This window comes from Dermacentor albipictus, chromosome 7 (assembly GCF_038994185.2).
Source record: "Dermacentor albipictus isolate Rhodes 1998 colony chromosome 7, USDA_Dalb.pri_finalv2, whole genome shotgun sequence".
Lineage (NCBI taxonomy): Eukaryota > Metazoa > Arthropoda > Arachnida > Ixodida > Ixodidae > Dermacentor > Dermacentor albipictus.
The window spans coordinates 78,759,579-78,780,239 of NC_091827.1; the positions used below are offsets into that span (position 1 = coordinate 78,759,579).

Genomic DNA, 20,661 nt, shown 5'->3' on the forward strand with positions numbered 1-20,661 from the left:
AAATTTACGGTGTGTGACATATATTTTTGCGCAAATAGATGTCATACCCGATTTTTGTAAAGGAAGCGAGTTATACATCACTAGGTATGGAAATTACTGCTGGAGTGTTAATAGCAGAATGTCTGCAGATTTTAGTTATTTTGCCATAACTTTTCTATCCTTTAGTTAATAAACTTGGTTAGAGGCTTCAAGCATGCCAAATACTACTTCAGAGTATCTTAGCATACTTTGGGTGCATATTGCCCTGATATTTTGGTTGAGAATTAGCCCTGTTCTAAACTGAGTACCGCTGATACTGCAGCCCACATTTACGGCATTTTCTTAGAAAGAATTTCGAATTACTATGTTTGAATTTCGATTACCTATGTTTCATTCTGAGAGCTTAGTAAACGTTGTTTTTTCCTGCGATTAAACCAGACGTGCCTAGCTGATATGCCGTGAAACCCATCTTAGATCTGTCACATGAAGAATGTAGGCGTTGGTGCAACCTGTTGGCGAGTAAAACTTCGGCTAAGGAGGCTAAATAAGAAGAGGCCTAGTTTGGCCATAGTGCCATGGGGTGCGCGGTTGACAGCTGCTAAAGAAAGTTGTCCCCCACCATAGACGCCAGATGCAGGCCGCTTCCGCAGCCTCATCTCGGCGACCTCTTATTCATGTATGTGGCCAGTTGTGAATCCATGAAAAAAAATTGCTTAGGGTACCGGTAGTGCCTAAGCAGTTGGCATAGTGGTCGTTCTGCAAAACAGGCATCATTTGTACATTTTACACAACGCAAGCAATAATTTTATAATGCTTTTCTATTTATTGAGACTATTCGATGATAGCACTCAACCATTCCTAAGCTCGCACTCGATCACTGGCTTTTGGGCACACTAATACAAATTTTATGCACTATAATTCATTTTAGAGAGTTACGGAATTATGCAGATTTATTCCGAAGCCATAACAGGCAGTATTGCCTCTATTGACAAAGCTGATGTCTCATATTGCCACTATGAATTAGGTTCACCACAGCAAGATTCAGCTTTCTATTCACTGATGTTACGTAGCAGCTTAGAATTGCTTTAGCAGGTAATTCAGTTTCCCAAATTTCAGAGGCCTATTTCATAAAATATTGATAATACAGAAAAAAATTATTAAATTGATGAATGCATTACTTACAGTCATCTCGTACGACCGCACGTGAATATAATATAGGTGGGTTTAGGTACATGTCAATTGCAACACAGTAGTGTGATAAAAGACATTGTAGCGCCTCCTCTTCTGTGCTATCTTCAGCTATGCAATGCTCGAGGATGTGTGGAATTGTAAGCTACCAGGTTATTTCATTTCAGGTCATTAATTTTTGAATGCGCTGGAGAACAGCCCTACACCTTAGTATTGGTGCACTTGTGTTGCACAAAGAAAACAGAAAACACAGACAATTTGAAATACTTGTGCTACAAGGTCCAACAAAAGTTAAATTGAATCCAGGAAGCACAGAAGCCAGATAAAGAGCATGTACAATAGCTAGAACTATCAAGATCATAACGAGAACACAGTTTTGCGATTCGGATAGGGCCTGTCGTTCTCGCTGACATTCCTATCACATCTAAGCTAGGCGAATGCGCCTTGTCCATCGAGTCAACTTCACTGTAGTGGGTAAATGCTTGCGTAGCCCACAAGAACAAATTACGACAGCCACCCTCAATCATTTCAAGGAATATGGCCTGGAAAATGTTGGCCCAATAAATACAGCTTCAGCGCCTGTGGTTGCTTGTCAACATGCGGCGGCGCTGCTGAAGCTGAAACACACTTTATCTTAGTGTCATAGCACCATTCCGTAAATACATATATTATTTGGACGTGGCAGTGCTTCAGATGGTGCTTAAATAGGACGCGGTCGTACAGGCACTCGCTAGGCCCCAAAAGCAGCTTGAAGTAAATTTAGGACTACGTTCTTATAAAATGGTATTAATACGGTTCGAAACACTATTGAACACGCCTAATCATGAAACAACAAAAATATGTTCCTACCACTTTCCACGTTTATCAAAACTGAGAGCTGCAGAACAAGGGCAGCAGTATTCGCGATATTGGTCGAGGCCCGGTACTCGCTCATGCGGTTCGTAGATCTTCTCTTTCCAGAATTGGAAGAAACGTGAAGACAGAAAACTTGGAAAGCTGCATACTTAAAAAAAGCGCAAAGACTGATTCGGCCAAACGCTTGACGGCCTCAATAAAGGGAATGTCATAGCGTGGCCTGCAGGTGCTGCAAAGGAAAATTGAAGCTATTCAAATCATCGCGGACCGTGACAAAGAACGGCGTTGATTTCCTTAGATATTCGTATACTTAAGCTTGCCCAGGGCTGGCTCGCTTGGTGAGTGGCATATTTCTGGTTGGTTGCATTTATTGTGTTATGACAGGGCATACTTACTCACCAAGTTCCCTTCAGCGAAACATTGTACCATCGTTTTCATTATTCGGCATAAGCTTTTTGGAGGTTACCATTCTTGATAAGATTTGAAGGATCAGTTTTAAAGGCAGAAAATTATGCTACAGATAAAGTCGCCGAACTCGTGCGAAGACGAACCCTGCACTTACGCGAAATCCTTGACCAAGTCGCAGATGTCGTATGAGTCACTGAGCGTAAAGACGTTTGTCCTAAAATTGAGGATACTGAAACAGAGACTTTCCTTCAAGAATTAACTTCACTGAGCATATGTACCTGCGCATTGTGCCTAAGGAGGCAACACCATAAGCCTAAAGCCATGTTTTTTGCCAAAGTGTATATGCGAATGTTTTGTGGCGCTCTACGGAAAAAAAAAATTTAGAAATCTTGCAAAGTAAAAGGAAAGTTGTTTTTCTCCTGAACGTGAAGCGCTCCTTTGCGAGGTTCGTTCATTGAAACTTTTCCATTCCGAGTGCAAACGTTTACCTTTCCGAAGTAAGTGGTTTCGAAATAAATGAATTTTTTGAAAATTGATAACCATTGTTGTATTTACCGCCATTCAGCGTTATGTCTTTGACCACTCTGTCATTCAAGTCTCTATGGCCTGAACGAGCCAATGCATGCACACGAGAAGACCATTTCCATAGCTTAGCGATACTCTAAAACGTGAACAGCTTGAATGTCCCTCTTACATAGGTAAGCATGTCATGCAAATACACTGAAAAAAAATAAACAAGTATTATCTATGGCGGGAACATATTATGTTGATTGTAACAGAAAAAAAACAAGCAAACACGTATTTGCGGTTCTAGTAGTTCATTGAGACTCCTCACCTTTGTTACCGCTGACAGTGGAATGTATGTTCCACCTAACCTTGTAACATGTTGTCTTTTGTTCTTGGTAAGATAATGATATATAGAAACCATTCATATTGCTTTGGAGAGTGCTAAAAAGATTATTTCTCATTCGCGTGTTTGCGACACACACAAATGTAGTAAGCTGGCCGTTGGCTATTACAAAACTAAATAGGAAACACCCAGGCCTATTTTGAAAAATTCAAACAAACATTAGTAACCCTGGCCACTGTGATAAACTGACGGGTTTTTTTAAGGTACAACGTCCACCATAAACTCCAATGCGGCATTCGGAAGATTCAGAAAAACTGAATAAAATGAAGCAGTTTGAAAAATTTCAAGTTGTTTTATTCAAGATGGAAATCTGACAACTTCTGCCCATTGCAATTCAAGAAGGCTTCAAGCCCGTCTTTCGGCACTCATCGTAGCACACGCTCCAACAGTACTTGCTACACTGGGTCTGATCCCCTTCCTGAATAGAAGAACATTTGCTTCGAGTGCAAAAGGTTCTTTCGCAGGCGCAGATGCATGGCTGGTCGCACACCAGAAATCGGATCATTTTTGGCGGTGGGCTACTGCCAGTGGTGCTTGAGCTAACGGCGGCCGGATAAGGTCTATTGGTTGACCTGGTTGTCATAGGAGCAGCTGGGCGCGTCGTAGACTCAGTGTCATTTTTGCCAGCGGTTGCCAGCACAGGTGCACTGGGCTTCTTCCCTTGAGTGTTTGCAGCCACTGCTTTCGTTGCCTTTGTGTTATTCGTCCTCGAAGAGTCATTAATTTCGAGCAGTCTTCGAAGTATTGGGCCATGAGGCTGAACTGCTTCGGAAGGGTGCTCTATGTGGCGTGTCCTGACGCTGTCGTGTACGTGCCTGCTCCTTTTCGAGCGCGTCCTTCGATTCTCGCCATTACCTTTGTTCGCGTTCGGTTTTAGGCTGGCTTCCGAGCACTCGTGTGCACACACACTGCGGCAGTAGGCTGTGCAGGTACTCGAGTCCGTCATCGGGAACGGTGAGCACGCCCTTCGCTTGCAGAAAGTCCTCTCGCACCCACAGATGCAGGGCTTATTGCAGACGGATTGCGTAATCATTCCATTGTGGAGAATGAGATGAGGAAGCTGCACCACGGTGGCAGGCATGTACGTTCGTTCTGGTTGTGCTCGCGTATGGTTTGAAGGATGATAGACGGCGTTGCTCGGCGTGAACCGAGTGCTGATCAAATGTGTGGTGCTGGATGACGCCGGTTGACTGGTTTGTTGGCGAGCGGTTGACAGGGTGGATGCGACTTTGTTTTCAAGCGGTTGAGAACGCGGGGTGCTGCTTTTTGCCTCCGGTGCAGATGGGGAGTTGGCTTGTGGTGAAAGTTTCGCATTGCCCAATCCTTGGTAGTGATGTACCTTCTGAATAGCCATTCCAAATCTTTTACTGCCAGCGTCTTCAACGTTGGCGTATTTGTGTTGGGAAACGGGGTGAACTGCCCATGCTGTCCTAGCTGGATGATCTGCTGCAAGCCTGGGATTAGTGCGTGATTGGACCACCGTGGAGCCGGTCTCCGAGGCCCTTTTCGTGCTCCCGTGAACGCACCCAAAGCAGATCAGGATGATAACTGGGATACATGTAAAGCAGGAAAGCGGAAATGAGATTGCGGCACTTTGCGTGGCAAGAATTTTGCAGTTACGAGAAAAAAGTAGGATAGTTTCGGCGTTTCCATATTGCTTAGTTTTTTATATATAAGATGGCGAAAACGGATGCGATCATAGCGTATGTTCATAAATAGATTATGCAATTATGCACATATACCACACTATTTTCTACCAATACTTTATCGGTGTCAACTACAATGAATGATAAAGAAATTGCGCTCGATCTGTGTGTCGTAGTAGGCAAATTGTACTAATTAGGAATTGAGTTGAATGTAAAAGGTATGGCTGTTTTAAGCGAACTTATTGTAACTAATTGAAAGACGAGCCCCTCAGATCCAAGTATTTTTGTCCCTCATCTGATCAAAATGCCCCTAATGACCTAAACACAACAAAACACTGTTTTCTAGAACAGTAGAATCCGCAAACATTATAAGAAAATTATGATAAGCATCAACGCGACATTAACCTTATTATTTGCTGCATACATTTGCACATTTCGTTTACCTCATTCTCATGAAGGAAGTGCCCTCAAAATTGATACAAGTACCAAGGACGGAATTAAGTAAATGATAAACCGTTGTCTTCATTAGCGCCACTTCCGCATGGCCACGAGTTGGGGAATACAGGCAATTGGTTTGTGCAATGATTGTTTGAGCACAAAATAAGAAACATTTTTGTCTTCCGGTTAAAATAACGTCCATTGACACAAAGGTAGTTCGTCAGCACGGCGAAAATGGTGCGAGCACACATCTCCATAAAAGTAAGGTGTCGAATTTCGACAGAATATGCCTGCATAGCTGAATGCCGGAGCATAAAAGATTAGTACACGCATTTTCAGGACCACTGGAAGTGGCCAATACAATAGAAATGAGATATTGCAACTCATTTCATTATTGGTTAGTTTAATCGCAACCACAAATTGAAAGTAATTATTTCTTTAAGATTTCCGGCAATTTGATTTTTCAGAACTCATGTAACTCTGTAACGATGTTGCTTTTCATGTAAGCCGTAGCAAGACTAGCGATGTATACCAGTCTAGCGTTGCTATGTACGATAGCCACCGTTCATAAGCCTTATTTCTACGACGTGGATAAACGTGTTCCGTATTTCCCGTTTTCCTTCATTTTTCCTGATGAGTAGCCGTATCTGAATAAGTTCCAGCAGCTGTGTGGCTTGGATAATGATTGTCATAGTGTTATCGAATGTGGTAATGTTACCAAGCAACAAGTGGTCTGCACTAAACGACCTGTTACAGATAACGAGTTGGCTTTCTAAATATTATTCCGGTAAGAAATTCCAAACTAAAGCTATATCAATTTTAAGCATACAATTATGTCTGAAATATATCCAAGGAGATTGCGTGCCTATTTATAACGCCCGTCTAAAGTATATTTGCAAAACAGAACTCGGCTGATACGCCAGTCATGACCCAAAGATTTGGCTAAAAATCTTCATGATTTGACAGAAAAGCCTGTTAGAAAAGAAAATACGAATGAAAGTATTTTTAAAAACCCGACTGCTTGAACCATGCATCCTAAGCAAAATTGCCGCACCAGCTAAAAGTGGCGACTGAAAAACGTTTCGAAATATAAATGCACCGTATATTACTCAGTACGAGCCTGTGCCACGTCACTGTAGTCGTTCGCCGTAGGTAAGTTTAACACGCTATAGCAGCCTGAAAATAGTATTCAATTGCTGTACCCGCTTTGTGCTTGAAATTGAGATCAATGGCACAATATATAGTCAATGTTCTCCTCGCATGCGCAAACATCACATGCAGGACTATCAGCCATTGTCCTCAATTTCCGACAGCCATTGTCCGACACATTGAGGAAACTAGACGATCGTCCTCTGAGTGAACAGACAATATTAGAGCACCGTCCCGACCGATCATCGGCTCAGAAGGCAGTGAAGGCACTTTTGTGTTTTCTCAGAACTTCTGGTTTGCTCGAGTGACTTTAACTGAAGTGCTGTCCATATACGTACCTACACCTTCTCTCTCCCTTCTTTCTCTTCCCCTTCTCCCTTCCCCCAGTGTAGGGTAGCCAACCAGACTATTGACTGGTTAACATCCCTGCCTTCCTGTATTCTTCTCTCTTTCTCTGTACCCCCAGTCTGTGACTCTGTGACTCAGTCAGTCTGTGACTCTCTCTGTACCCCAGCTATGACTGTGAATTCAAAAGCTGAATGGTCACAGTCTATCTGCAAGACAGTAACTTTGAGAGCTTTTCACGAAATAATCGCACATAACAGTAGATGTAATCAACGCAGATACATTACTGCTCATTTAGCGTTTAGAAGAACGAAATGCTACTTACGGTGATATTCTGGTAAACGGATAGAGCTAAAGCGTCTTTGTTGCATGTTACCTTACGACATCACGAAATGCATTTGCGGTTAGCGTAAAACTATGAGCGAGTAAAGCGTTTCAGACATGCAGGCATACCACAACAAGTGCGTAAAAGTGGGGAAAATAGGTAACTAAAGCTATTCTTAAATGCCTACAAATGAGATATTTGCGTTAGTGAATCGTAAAACAGGTTGGTGCTGTGAAAGTGTGCCTTGGTACCAGAAATCTCACTGAATTGGGGCCCAAGAAGAGACAGAAATGATGGAATCAGTGAAGCTGAAAACTGAACTTACCTGCGATCTGCAGTGAAAGGGCGCTTAGCAGCGTGTAACTCTTTTTATGCATTCTAAAAACGATGTCTGAGAAAGAGCAGCTGCTTCAAGGGACACCAGGTTAAATAAGAGCTTTCCGCTTGCAGAACGGAGCCGTCAGATTGGTAAGGGTGACATGCATGAATACTTCCGCTCCAGCATTAGGGTCAGCAAACTATTCAAGTCCGGGCATCGGATGTTCTTATACGGGCGTTCAGCTCGATAACCTTTGGCCATATGGCGACGAGCTGCACTCTTTCGACCAGTCGCGACAGGTGTAAGCAGCACTAGGTTAGCGTCCAATTTAATTTATTTACGGAGTGCAGCATAAGCAATGAACTGCCGGGGTCGGGCATTGAAGAGAGGGGGAAAATAATTCAAGTGCTTCTATGCGAGTTGAGCCGAGATTGCGTTTTTGTCTACACGGCGTATTTTTATGCCAGGTGTGAGCCAGGCCAAAGTCAGATAACCGGAAACAACGTGGAAGAGATTCTACACTTGTTTGCATTCGTCCGGATCGTTTTTCTTTCGCAAGTAAATCCTTAGGTCGGGGAATCGTTGACAAGGGGCCGCCAACACATTTCAGTCAATGACTCGCTGAGTAAGATCATTGCTTGGGCATGCTTTAGCCATGACAAGTTTGTTTATTGTAACTTCAAGGCTACCAGGTGTTTTCGACGAACTGACAATGCATATTCCATGACATGCGGAGTTGTTGTTGGCTATCAGCATGTTTCTCTTTCATCTTCCATTCCTTCTCAGCGCCGTTTTCTCTTGTTTTTGAATGGACAGCAGAAGGCCAACACGTGGTCATCACTATTTTATACTTGCATAGAATAGATTTGTTAAGTCCAGGGATGAATCTATGCTGCAGCATTTTGTTTGAGGTAGCCTTATGTGTATATATATGTTTAATTACATAGATATTTATTTAGTTAGTTTCTAGTTAGCCAGTAAGTTACTAAGTCAGTTACTTCCAGAGTCCTCAGTATTTGCAGAAAAAAGTCGGTTAACGCTGTAGCAATAAAAAAAATACAGGTGCATCGATAAATAGAGTGATTAGAAGAGAGAGGTATGGTGAACTTGAATTCTTCTATGTCCGCCATAGAGGTGATGACGGAGGCGATTGGGGTTTCAGACTTGGCTAGCCTTTTAAAGAAATGGCGCCAGTGCTGATTAATCATTTTACTTGTAACGCCAACGTTCGCATGTACTTGGAAACCTTTAGATGAATAAGAACCTAAAAGAACACTTTGCTTATTCGTTACGTTAATTAAATACATCTGGTGGAAAAGGCAAGGACTACTCATAAAACCACATTTGGAGCCATTAAAGAAACTAAATGTTCTGTTCTCGTACTTCCTACATTGCACGAGGGAAAACGGTCAGCAGAAATAAAGCGCAGAGGCTTATTGCGGATTGCTTCGTTACGATTAACAAGTGTTTTAATATCCGCTGTTTACTAAAGTTTTAGGAGGACAAGTCTCTTTTATAAAGGCGAAATGCAGTGACTTAGGGGCAAAAGGAAAGTTGAGACGAGGATATTGTAGTGTATTTGTGGTAAAATTAAACACCGTTCGTCAATTTTTAGATTTAGAATGTTAGATTCTAGAAGGCATGCCAAAATTTCTTGACTACGTTTTACGATTATTGGATAAGAGGGACAGAATGTGACTCAATTCGCGGTTGTATAAATGACAAGTATCAGTGCGTAGTATATACCAAGTGCAAATCCCCGAAATTAAAGATATTACAAGGTGCCCCACAAAGCTCTATACATGGACCTTTGTTATTTAAACTATGCATCAATAATCTTTCTTACATACCATGTTCTCAAAGTTTAATCATGTATGCTGATGGAAAAAAATAGATTTTTTGCACACAAGTCACAAGTCACAAGTCATACTTAAATCTGCTCTTATCCTGGTTACAAAGCAACAATTTGCAACAAAGGGTGAAAAAAACTAAATATGTAATATTTGCACAAATTAACAAATCGATGAATTTCAAGGTAACAATTTGGTGTCGGGACGTGCAAATGGAACGAGTAGAAACTAATAACTTTCTGGTTATCCGGTTCAAAGGTGATATGTCCTGAAAGACACACGTGCGAAACTTGTCTGCCGTACGTAGGAAAATCAGGGGATGTTTTACCAGAATCAGGGGTGTGATTCCACTTTGGCTTAAAAAATGTATTATGTTACTCCATTGATGAAGGGACAATCAGACATCAACCTGTAAATTCGTAGCTATTGCTAGAAAGGAAACACATACGGGCTCCTCGAAAGAAAAGCCTCGAAGTTGAAGAAAAATCCGTCCTGGTCCGGGACTCGAACACGGGACCACCGCCTTTCTGGGGCAGCCGCTAAACCATCTGAGCTAACCAGGCGGCTAGCAGATGGTAGGGCGAAGTCAAATTTGTCAACAACTCGAAGCCAAGGCAAGAGTTTGAAATAATAGTTCTGCGGAAACCCGCAAGGTTTAATCCTACTCTATGTTTCGTTCACAAGTTACACATTGTTTGCTTGTATGGCGTACAATTTATCCAAAATTTATCGACAACTGATATTCTTACAAAAAAGGAGCCCTTAGATACTTAGGAAACTAGAGAGGTAGGCTTCAAGATTTTGAGAACGAATACTCTATTTGTTCAACACACTGTGGTCAAAGCCTACCAGATGTACAATTATAGCTTTTTGCAAAATGTAAAAACTAACAAATGGTACGCATCTCAACCATCTGAATCAAAATCTTGCTATTGTGTACGCAAGGAAACTATAGAAATTCTTAAGTCCAGAGTAATTTATGGCTGAGAGTATCTGAATTTCCCCATTCTAAAGTTATCATAACCCCGAAATTTATCTGATTAGAGTAAATTATCTAAGAAATACGTGAAGATGTGCATTATATAACATGAAATGCATTATAAATGATATAAATATTTTATCGTTTTATGTTTTAGCGCAATGTTACGGTTATTTTGGAATCAAATAATCCAATTCATTTTCGTTAGCCGTGTTCTTTATTTCCCACACTTGGGAAATTGTACATACAGATTCGTAGTCAATCGCTATTATTATTGTGTAATGTACATATTTCTTTTCTATATCACGCTACTCATCTGTTCAATTTGATTTGGATAAAATGTTTACCTCCATAATGCAGATGCAACATTGATTGATGAAGTCATTGCTGTATTTCATTTTATGTCCTCACGTGTAACATTTTGCTGAACGCCAACAAGAGCCAGAGCCCAATGTCAAGCCTTTGTAGATGTTTGATCCCGCTCCCGTTTCTATCATAGAAGGAAAAAAGTAAATTGAAAGAGCGTTGGTTAGGGCGTGTTGGTATTCCATAACTGAGGTTTTTAGCGCACGAAAAGGGACGAGAGGCAGAGACATGTGCCCGCGTCTTGCCTCTGTCTCTCGTCCCTTTTGGTGTGCTAAAAACTTCACTTATGAAAAAGCAAACTTTCGTCATCACCATCATCACCATCAAGCAAAGATATGCTCACAAAAGATGTACATATAGTAGCTTCATGAAGGCAAGCCTAGCCCGCAGACTGCATATATTTGCCTCGCATTAGGTGAACACGCTCATACTGGAGGTAGCCTTATATTGAAATTTAATAAATAACTGCCGGACTGGAACTTGATACAACGCATCGCATAAGGCTAATTAGAAATGGAAGCGGATGATGCTGACAGAATAAGTATTTCTCTCAAATTCTTCGAGTAAAGTAGTGGACGTATACAAATTAGTGATGCGTAAGACTGTACACAAGTTTTCATAAATATTGCGGAAAAAGCTATACAAAATTATAATGATAGTCCTAAAGCCTAACACCAGTTTAATTGGCGGAAAAGATACTTCCCAATAAAAAATCACAACTTATGCCTTCTGCAAAGCAAGAAACATTCACGGTGTGATTTTTGCAGCGCGATGCACTGAAATGGGGAAAGAAAAAGAAAACAAGTCGTGTTTCTCCTTTTTGCTAACCCTCCGTTCTTTTTTTTTTCGCACTGCAGTTCTCAGCGCTGCAAAAGCCACGTCGTGTTTTCGTGGGATTTTCCTGAAACAAGAAAAGTCGCTGCTTTCTTGTGACAAACAGCAATCTTTTCTCTGTATATTGAAAAGAATGCCACAGACATGCCCGGAACAATATGAAACGCCTTCTCCGCTGCTGTTGTACAAAACATATATGAGATATGTTCATTGAATTAGATTAAAACACTTAAAATGAAAGGTTACGACGCTAAGTCGATGAGGACGAAGTGAGACACAAACGACATATACGGGCCCTTATATTTCGTTTGTGTCTCACTTTTTCTTCATCTTCTTAGCGCGCTAACCTTTGCTTTTAAGTCATGAATAAACTAACTCGGCAACTAGTTTTGTTGATAACACCTGTACGTCCATCGATTCTGAAGAACAGTCTTGTAGAAATATCGGCATAAAAGTCTGCATGTTTTTGTTTCTTCAGGCACGAGCAAATTGTAATAACCATGGCGTGCGAAAGATGAGTTTTTTCGATGCCCACCTCTATATACTGAAATTTTGACGACGTAAGCAATATTCTTTAAAACTTCAATATTACATTTCAGAAAGAGCGCAACATCAAAGCCTGTGGGAAATTCTAGGGCTCAGTGACCTGAATGCCTTTTTTAACGATGTAGGTAGATGTATTAGTTGTTACCGATGTGCGTATCCTTTACAACACGCTGAACATTATAATATCAAAACTTTGAGAAACCCATGAGGGAACTAGGGAGGTTTGTTGTGGCTTAGAGGCGTTTAGCAGACTAACCCCGTGCAGTATCTGAGGGAACTTAGAGTTTTATTGTATTGCCGTTCTCTTAACCCCAAGTGCTCTACTTTCGGCAGCATTGATCAAAACGTATTACGAAAATCATAATTTTTCCCACTGCCGGTCACAGCACTTACCAACAACATCTTTCGCACCAAGTAGAGGTTGTCCACTTGAGGGCCTCACAATCACGCGAGGTATGTGGCTCGGCCCGTGATTTCCAGTCACTATAGACTTGGCGTAGAACACGACAGCGTTTATTACAGACATAGATCGGTAACAGTACTCTTCAGTAATATAAAATGAGGAACAAATTGAGAAATTCTTTTTCAAGGCCGGCTATCCGGTTGTTCTTTCGGAACCACCTATTCCGGTAATGGATTCTTCCGTGCACGTTTCGGCATTTTCTTGGTTGTTGTAGCTGCAGTCGTCTTGGTTGTAACCGCGTGGAGGCACACACATTCTCCTTTTACGCATTTTCCGAGGTGCTTGTTTGGGCAGGTGTCCTTCTGCGAAGAAAATGAAGCACGCAACTAACGTTACCTCATACAGCACGGATGTGCAGTTTCACCAATAGGACAAGTATATATCCATTGTAGCCTTTGAGGTATTTCCTTCCGCATAGGCACTACTCTAGTGTAAGCGAGAAACGCTGCTGTTAATTGAGTATTTAACTTTAATGGTGTAAACAACCAACTATTTATTTGGAAATATTGCGATAACGTAACGTACGCTCACGAACATTTATTAGAATTCACACTTTGTTCGAGTTGATCCCAAATAAACTCATGAAATAAATTCGTTAATTTATATCACTTATATCCAAGTCACAGAAGTCCGAAAACATATGAACCTTTTAATTAAGCGAGGTACACCTACACACACAGGATTATAGTGCACTGTTTTTAATTCTACTTTGCCTGTTCGTTACACTTGTAGCACGCAGGTACGAAAAAGAAAGTACGGAGTTGAAGAAGAATTCGCCACCTATGTCCTAGCTATTGCCGGGTGCACGTGACTTTTCTCTCATGAAACTTTGCCTACCTTGGTGATTCCCCCAGGTGTTCATTGGCTTTGAAGAAAAGCTTTATAACTTTAGTTTCGCCACGTTAAGCAAGAACGATAATGGCATCGTGTGTGTGCCCAAAATATGTGTAAGGGCTCAGTGGACGTATGTTTGCACGCTTAAAAAATTGCTTCCACTTTATTCACCAATAGGCACAGATGTCATAGAATTGAAGGGTGGGGGCCGCGGTTCTGTGTTTACCGCCACCCACCAGCTCTCGCTAGCTCAAGGTTGCTGCTGCGTAATGTCTTATAATATCCAAGCTTGCCTGTCTTAAAAGGAAATCTCACAAAACTCATCGTTTGGCAATGTGATCAATTATACATTTTTTCCAATACGCGTAGCCTGGGAAGCAACACTCCCTGTGCACTTTATTTTGACTATCATGCGTGAGTGTTATCGCTGTTGCCTAATAATTTAGATTACTATCACGTTCCCTTAACTTTTGGTTCTCACCTTGCAGAAGTGACCATGTTGGTAGTGCATGTGCCCACATCCAAGTATTCGCTGTAACAGGAGCACAAAAACGCAGTTTTAATAACGCACAATGTATTGTACGAAATTCTAAGATAAATTACCGTATTATCATGCCTGCATGTGTCACAAAGTATGCTCGTCGAAGTTTCCAGCTTTCATACAGCGACACTAGATTTCCTCGACGTCATATTGTGACAAAAGTTACACAAGTGAAGCTTTTCTACATCTATGATCATTGAGCACCTTTTACTGTGACGCGCATTTAATTTTTCTCATAAACATGTATGCTTACTGCACATGGTGGTATTTAAAAATCCCGCTGTTGTCTAATTTGCTTGCGGAGATTTTCCAGAGGAGCTCATTAAAAGTAGACAAAACGGAGTACGGTGTGCTTAGTAAGTCACATACAGCCACCCTTGTTTCGCAGCCACTGTTCGCGTTATAAGAGCAAACTATGACATGTTCAGCAACTGCGCTACTACTTACTTTTGTTTCGTCTGTTGGATCGCTGCGCAACCACTAGGCTCATCGTAAATGCAGCTCTTAAGCGTACGTGCATTCAAAGATTCCGATTTCTAATTGAGATCAGGACATTGCTTCTTCTGATTATACCACCATTGAAAAAACACGATATTTTTTATGAATGCTTAAATTCAAATGAACGGCTAGAGGCAGGTTATTCTCCGTTACCAGGGTTAAAGAACTTAAAATAGATTTAAAGGTTCTGTTGTGCAGCACTATAATTAGCGTTTAATTGCCGACACTATAGTCGGTGCTTTTACGAAACTTGCTATTAAATGTGTGAAAGACAGGCGCTCAGGAACTATCGAGCCATATCGGCTTGGTGCACAGTATTCGTGTTGTACGAGAAAAGACAGGTCAGTTAATCTGAATTGGAACTGCTATATTACAGATGCCCCAGCTCTTAGCAGTATGTTTTACTTATAATGGCATAAATCCGAATGAGCTTGTGTGACTTTACAGCAAAAAAAGACAGACAAAGGAATGAAGAAGGGGCAAAAATACCGTCTTTTTTTTGTTTCTCTCTCCGTGTCTCTTAAACCTAACGTTTCTTACCATGCTTCAATCGCAATCCTGTGTTAAACTGACTATGAGGTATGATTAGTTTGTTATGTGCTAAACTTACAGCCTGAGTGTTAAAGGGATAAAGGTTGGCGCATGCAGCAAATGGAATTTGTTCTACACTGATGCAATAATGTACTTAGTACTGGGAAGAAATTGTTGCCGAACAAACGCAAGTACGCAAGGCAAGATGAAGCGACGGCGAGTAGAAGCCAGAGCTAAATATTCATGATTCTAGACACATTAAGAAAAATAACATGAAAAATGCCGTAAACTGCACAGCTTAAATTCTTCTTTAACTTGGAAGATGCGTAAGATATTATCCAGAATTTTTATTCGGCGTTTTTCTTCTTCACGTCGCACAAATAAATACCAAATAAATTATGAAAATTTCCAAGAATCTAAGAGAGATGCGATAGGTTGGCAAATAAATTGAGCTGCTATTTAACGGTAAAGGTATTTTCCAGACTAATGTATGGGGGGGGAGGGCGGTACTCGCTTATAAAAGGAACGAGTGCACCGTTTTTAGAATTGTTCTAATGATAAAATGCAGCGAAAACTTTTGCTTGCACTGTTACAACAGCTGGACACATCGCATTGGTAAAACTTGAAACCACACATACCTCTGCCTCAAATACAACAGTAGCCTTTCTGTTAAATGCCGGTACGGCTAGAAGGGACTTGACGGATGACATTCTCGTCACAGTTAGGCATCCTTCCACATCATTTTCAAGTTTGTTTTAGGGCATTTTGAAGCATCTTCGTATAGACGCTCTTTCTTTGTTTGCTATTCTTGATTTTGGAATTTAGAATTTTCTTTGTAGCGCTTCTTGGCTTATCCCCAGTAAAGGGAATAATTACCTAATTTTAGTTCTTCGGCATTGTCAAAAAAGTACCTTACTAAATTGATTATAGCACGATAGAGTAGGTCCGCCAGAAATGTCAGCGGAGAGACATTTTGGCTGCCAGCTTATTGCTTTCATGTTTTGGAATCTACATTTGCATTAGTTTATTATCGGCCCTTGAATGAACCTGTAAGCGGCTCAGAAAAAGTTTAGTTTTTGCGCTATCTCGCTGCCCTCTCCAGACGCTGCAGAATAGCATTTTGTCCCATCTAGATCGATGCTATCTTATTGGAGCTACTAGAATGTCAGCAAACGACGTTTTTTAGGAAGCGTGTGTGTCGGCTGCGCAAGACATTTATTTTATTTCGCACAAAACGACACTTCAATTGTGCGACTGACATTTCCTGTTTCGCGCAAGTAGAATATTTACTGCGTAATCTTCGCCCCGAATTCATACTGGCCACGGAAGACGGTACGTCTGGTGCACCACACGAAAAGCCTGCCTTAAAGACATTTACTGGCAACACAACTGTGTCGTGATCTGGTAGTACGCTTACCAGCGCAACCAGCGTCATTATTTCTACTCGGAACGAGCCGTGCCCTTTCTCTTTGCTTTTTCCTCGTTGCTCTTGGCGTGTCTCTGTAAGCAAGCGCAATAAAGGACGCAAGCAGTTTTTCGCCCTTCACCATGCCGGCCTGGTTAATGCTTCGCACACGTCCATAACGCACGGAACATTATAACAACAATTTTGTTGAGTGTTATAACGAACCATCTACAGGATATATAATTGCAAAACAACCTTGCAAAGGAGAATGTGCGTTTCTGAGAAGCCGCTGAATGCCACTAAAAAAAAGGCCAGGCTTAGCTTGGTTAAGCCAAGAATGCGTTGCTTATTGCGCGAGTTGGGGCCCAGCTTTTCCTCCGGCTATCGTGACGTCACGTCACGTGGTTGCGCTAAAGGTCAATGGTGGCTGCCCGGCCGCGCCCAAGGGCTGACCTGAGTGATTGCAATATGCAACGCATAATAATAGGCGGCTTAAACAAAGAGAAGAGTTCTCATTCACCGGCGAGAATATGACCAACACATGCACCAAAAAGAAAACTACAGGGTGGACCGGTTTAGGCGCCATAATACTTTTGGGGATCACGCTTTCAAATTTTGTGAATGCCACTTGTTAGCAGATAACTAGTTAAAGGGAAAGTTAAAGGCACGGGCTTATCTTTTGATTTGCCTTGTTTTTGCAGTTACTTGATTAGGTCAGCAATATTGTCCAGCTGCCAGCTAAAGGGCTGGTATTAGCGGAAACATAAAATAAGAAAACATAATGACGCTCTCCTTTGTGATGCACAGAAAATGCATTCGATCACAACCTCTTTTGCACTGCTTTTAACTAGTTTTCCATAAACCTTATGATTTTCTGCAATTATTTGCGCCGGGTTGACACAGCACTTTCTTCAAAATTGTCCTCCGCTAAAGGCTGTCTAGGTGCAGCGGGGTACCATAACTTTTACCAACTGCGGTCGAAATTGCTTTGTGAAAAGTAATTACTTCAAATGATAGTACACTTTGATAACCTTATGTTTCTCCATATAAGCGCTATAAATAAGTTCAGCTATTTGCTTACATTATCATATTTGTTATTTGCTTATAATTGCAATTCTTTTTTATTTACATGCTTATGAATGAGAAGTAGGCATTCAGGTTTCTCAATTTATAAAAAGTTATTAGCTTCTTCATCATCATCATCATCATCATCATCATCCTGGTTACGCCCACTGCAGGGCAAAGGCCTCTCCCATATTTCTCCAACAACCCCGGTCATGTACTAATTGTGGCCATGCCGTCCCTGCAAACTTCTTAATCTCATCCGTCCACCTAACTTTCTGCCGTCCCCTGCTACGCTTGCCTTCCCTTGGAATCCAGTCCGTAACCCTTAATGACCATCGGTTATCTTCCCTCCTCATTACATGTCCTGCCCATGCCCATTTCTTTTTCTTGATTTCAACTAAGATGTCATTAACTCGCGTTTGTTCCCTCACCCAATCTGCTGTTTTCTTATCCCTTAACGTTACACCTATCATTCTTCTTTCCATAGCTCGTTGCGTCGTCCTCAATTTCAGTAGAACCCTTTTCGTAAGCCTCCAGGTTTCCAGGTTGGTTATTAGCTTGTGAGTGAGGAAAGAAAAAAAAATTGAGAATACCATCAAAGCGGGCAGATCTATGAGAGCCTCCGTATAATGAGATGTATTGCATCAAATTTTAAGGTTTTTCCTAAACTCAAGAAGCTTGTATCGTCATACTGAAACCTGCGTAGCACATGCAAATTACACGGTGTACTTATACTCCATGCATTGAATCACTTGAGCAATCCACCGGCCTAACCCAAGCATGGTATCTACACTGAAGGCTAGCCCCACATAAGTTTTGTCAGAAAAATAATAAATGGAACGGCAAACTTTAGTATTCACCTGGTATCTTTGAGTAGCTTCGGGGCGGAGGGCTATATCCGAAGCCATTCCTCCTTGTGCCTCGTCAGATTGGACGATAAGTGCAATTAGAACTGGCAAAACAGAAAAAAAATACATGTGATGTTTTTAAGCAACTTTTACTAAAAGTTTATCAGTTAATACTTGTGGAAGCATAATATCACGAGCTTTTTTTTCAGCTAGCGATAAGACGAGGGAATATTACAAATGCAAAGAGACATTTTCAAGAGATGACAGAATGAGGTGTTTTGGTTAATTACAGTACAACGTTTTTGTTACTGGCTAGTCGCAGGAGCATTCGACTGCAATCGACATTTTAGTAAATCTAATAAACTGTGACCCTACACCAAATTACATGTTTATATTATATGCCGATTCACTCTTATTCTCATCATTCTTCATTACGTCTTTTGTCTCATTTGCTTCTTGTAGTCTTCGGAGTGGACGGCTGAAGCACAAGAGGCGAGGTTAACGGTTTGTTTCTTTCCTATAAGAATTTTTTTTACTCTGCTTACGTTTCTGAATGTGACAGTAGGATTATTAACATATTTGCTCACTACAAGGCACTCACTAAGTACGAAATCTTTTCTACTTATTTTTTCTGATTCAACTGCATGTGTCCATCACAGCTTGCTTAACATCTGCTCCTACTATGAAACAATATATTTCTGTCAGGGCTTTCTTTGAACAGCATGCAGTAACATGGAAATTTAATCAAACCAGACAAGTTAACACACAGACCGAATGGAATCAAAATGCGAAAAAAAAAAACACGAAATCATGTGTCTCTGTCGGTGCCCTACGTACAGTGAGCTATGAAGGTACGTCATCACTTTTTGTGGCAGTGTAATCAAAGAGTGGCCAACAGAGTGTGCACCTTTCCGTTTGTGCTGTGCAGTTCCAACTACTAGCCTTGTGTACGGAAACCTATGATTAAACAAAACGCAATTTTTGGCGAACAAAGGCGAGCACTATATATAATTATATGTACCATTCACTTTCCTTTTAGCGGCAAAACAAATTGCACCTAATTTGCCAGTGAAAGGAAAAAAATTTGCATGCACCCGAATGTAGGCCGAAGCTACAAAGGAAAATCACACCGGTTTCTCAGAAAGAACGCTTCGCAGTCGAGGAAACACTCTTACTGGCCCGGGAGTGGCCAGTAGTCGGGAAAGTACATATATCTACGGCATACTAACCAGCGTCATTATTATGGCCACGGGACAATTTATGCGTCTAAAGCATGTCCAACTATGTGTCTATTCTCACATTTTTTCAACACTTCATTTATTTCTCCAATTTGCCGCAATCTAACCACACCTAATTTTTCCTCGTAACACCCATTCAGGACACTCTTCGTCAGGAAATCTATTCACCTGCCGCATGATGACGTCATCAGTGCCATGTGGACAGGACTTCGACAGAGGCGACCGCAAACTGAACGAGGAGGGTACATTTGTAACCACTTTCGAATAAACTGAGCTGCCGTTCAGAAGAATAACAGCTTAAAGAGAGAAGTAGTTTAAGAATACATGACCTTCTAAAGAACAGTAGCCTTAAGTAAACGTACAACAAGTCATCATAATTTCTTAACTAGAAAACTGAATGTAGTAAAGTGCAGGGATCAAAAAGACTGGATTGGCCAAGTCTATTTTCACATCCCTGTTTTTCCTGCGAACGTCAATCGATGTGTGGGAAGGCACATACGGCTTATTTCGCAAATCTTACAACATATGGCGCCTGTTTGTTTTCTTCTAAAATTGTAGACACCCATGAACTGGTATAGCTAACAGTCTCTACATGGGTACGTTTTATGTTTGATATTCTGTAAGTTCATTTTATAATATATCCATGCGTTTATACGCATTTTATCGTTTTAGAAGGAGTGTTCTCTATCGCTGCTAGGCGTAGCTATGCGATTATCATCTCCAGAGCCAGCGATGAAGAAAACGGCTCACGAGCATGTGGCCTGAGAATAAAACAATAAAGAACGCTAGCGCTGTCGACCTGAGCGCCTGCGGTATCGGCCGCTCCTGGTATCCCCCGGTAACATGGCTGGCCGGTCTAAATAAACTGTGGCTACTACGGATACCTGTTCGCATAGCTCGAACAAATTCGCGACACTGGACTACCGAGCCCAGCCATGCTAGCGTCAGCGTACCGACTGTGCAAAGGCGAGTGCCGTGACCTGACGCACTCCAGCCGACTGGTCCCGGTATTCTACATCGACATGCCGGACATCTCGTTCATCCACTTGGACAGCCACTTCCTTCTCAACAAGGTGCCAGGCTGGGACTGTCGTTCCTCGC

The 20,661-nt window shown here is 41.5% G+C and overlaps 2 protein-coding genes across 4 annotated transcripts in view; both read right to left on the reverse strand.

The window, feature by feature from the left end:
- Window positions 1–3,612: 3,612 nt before the first annotated feature.
- On the reverse strand, window positions 3,613–7,859 carry LOC135899005 (uncharacterized). Its single transcript, XM_065428256.2, has 2 exons — window positions 7,569–7,859; window positions 3,613–4,888 (listed from the first exon to the last, which is right to left on the reverse strand). Exons 1-2 carry the CDS (start codon window positions 7,618–7,620, stop codon window positions 3,675–3,677), a joined length of 1,266 nt encoding a protein of 421 aa, XP_065284328.1. The 5' UTR covers window positions 7,621–7,859; the 3' UTR covers window positions 3,613–3,674.
- A 4,775-nt stretch (window positions 7,860–12,634) lies between these two features.
- LOC135899004 (uncharacterized) overlaps window positions 12,635–20,661 on the reverse strand; it is a 154,162-nt gene continuing 146,135 nt past the window's right edge. For 2 of the 3 annotated variants that reach the window (XR_011507184.1, XM_065428255.1), the window contains 3 exons: window positions 18,335–18,426; window positions 13,916–13,966; window positions 12,635–12,902 (listed from right to left, as the gene is read on the reverse strand). Coding sequence is in view for 1 of the 3 variants with exons in the window: in XM_065428255.1 (XP_065284327.1) it covers window positions 12,759–12,902; window positions 13,916–13,966; window positions 18,335–18,426 (287 nt within the window). In the remaining 2 variants the exon portion in view is untranslated. The remainder of the gene's footprint in view (window positions 12,903–13,915; window positions 13,967–18,334; window positions 18,427–20,661) is intronic. The other variant, XR_011507185.1, reaches the window with a different exon arrangement.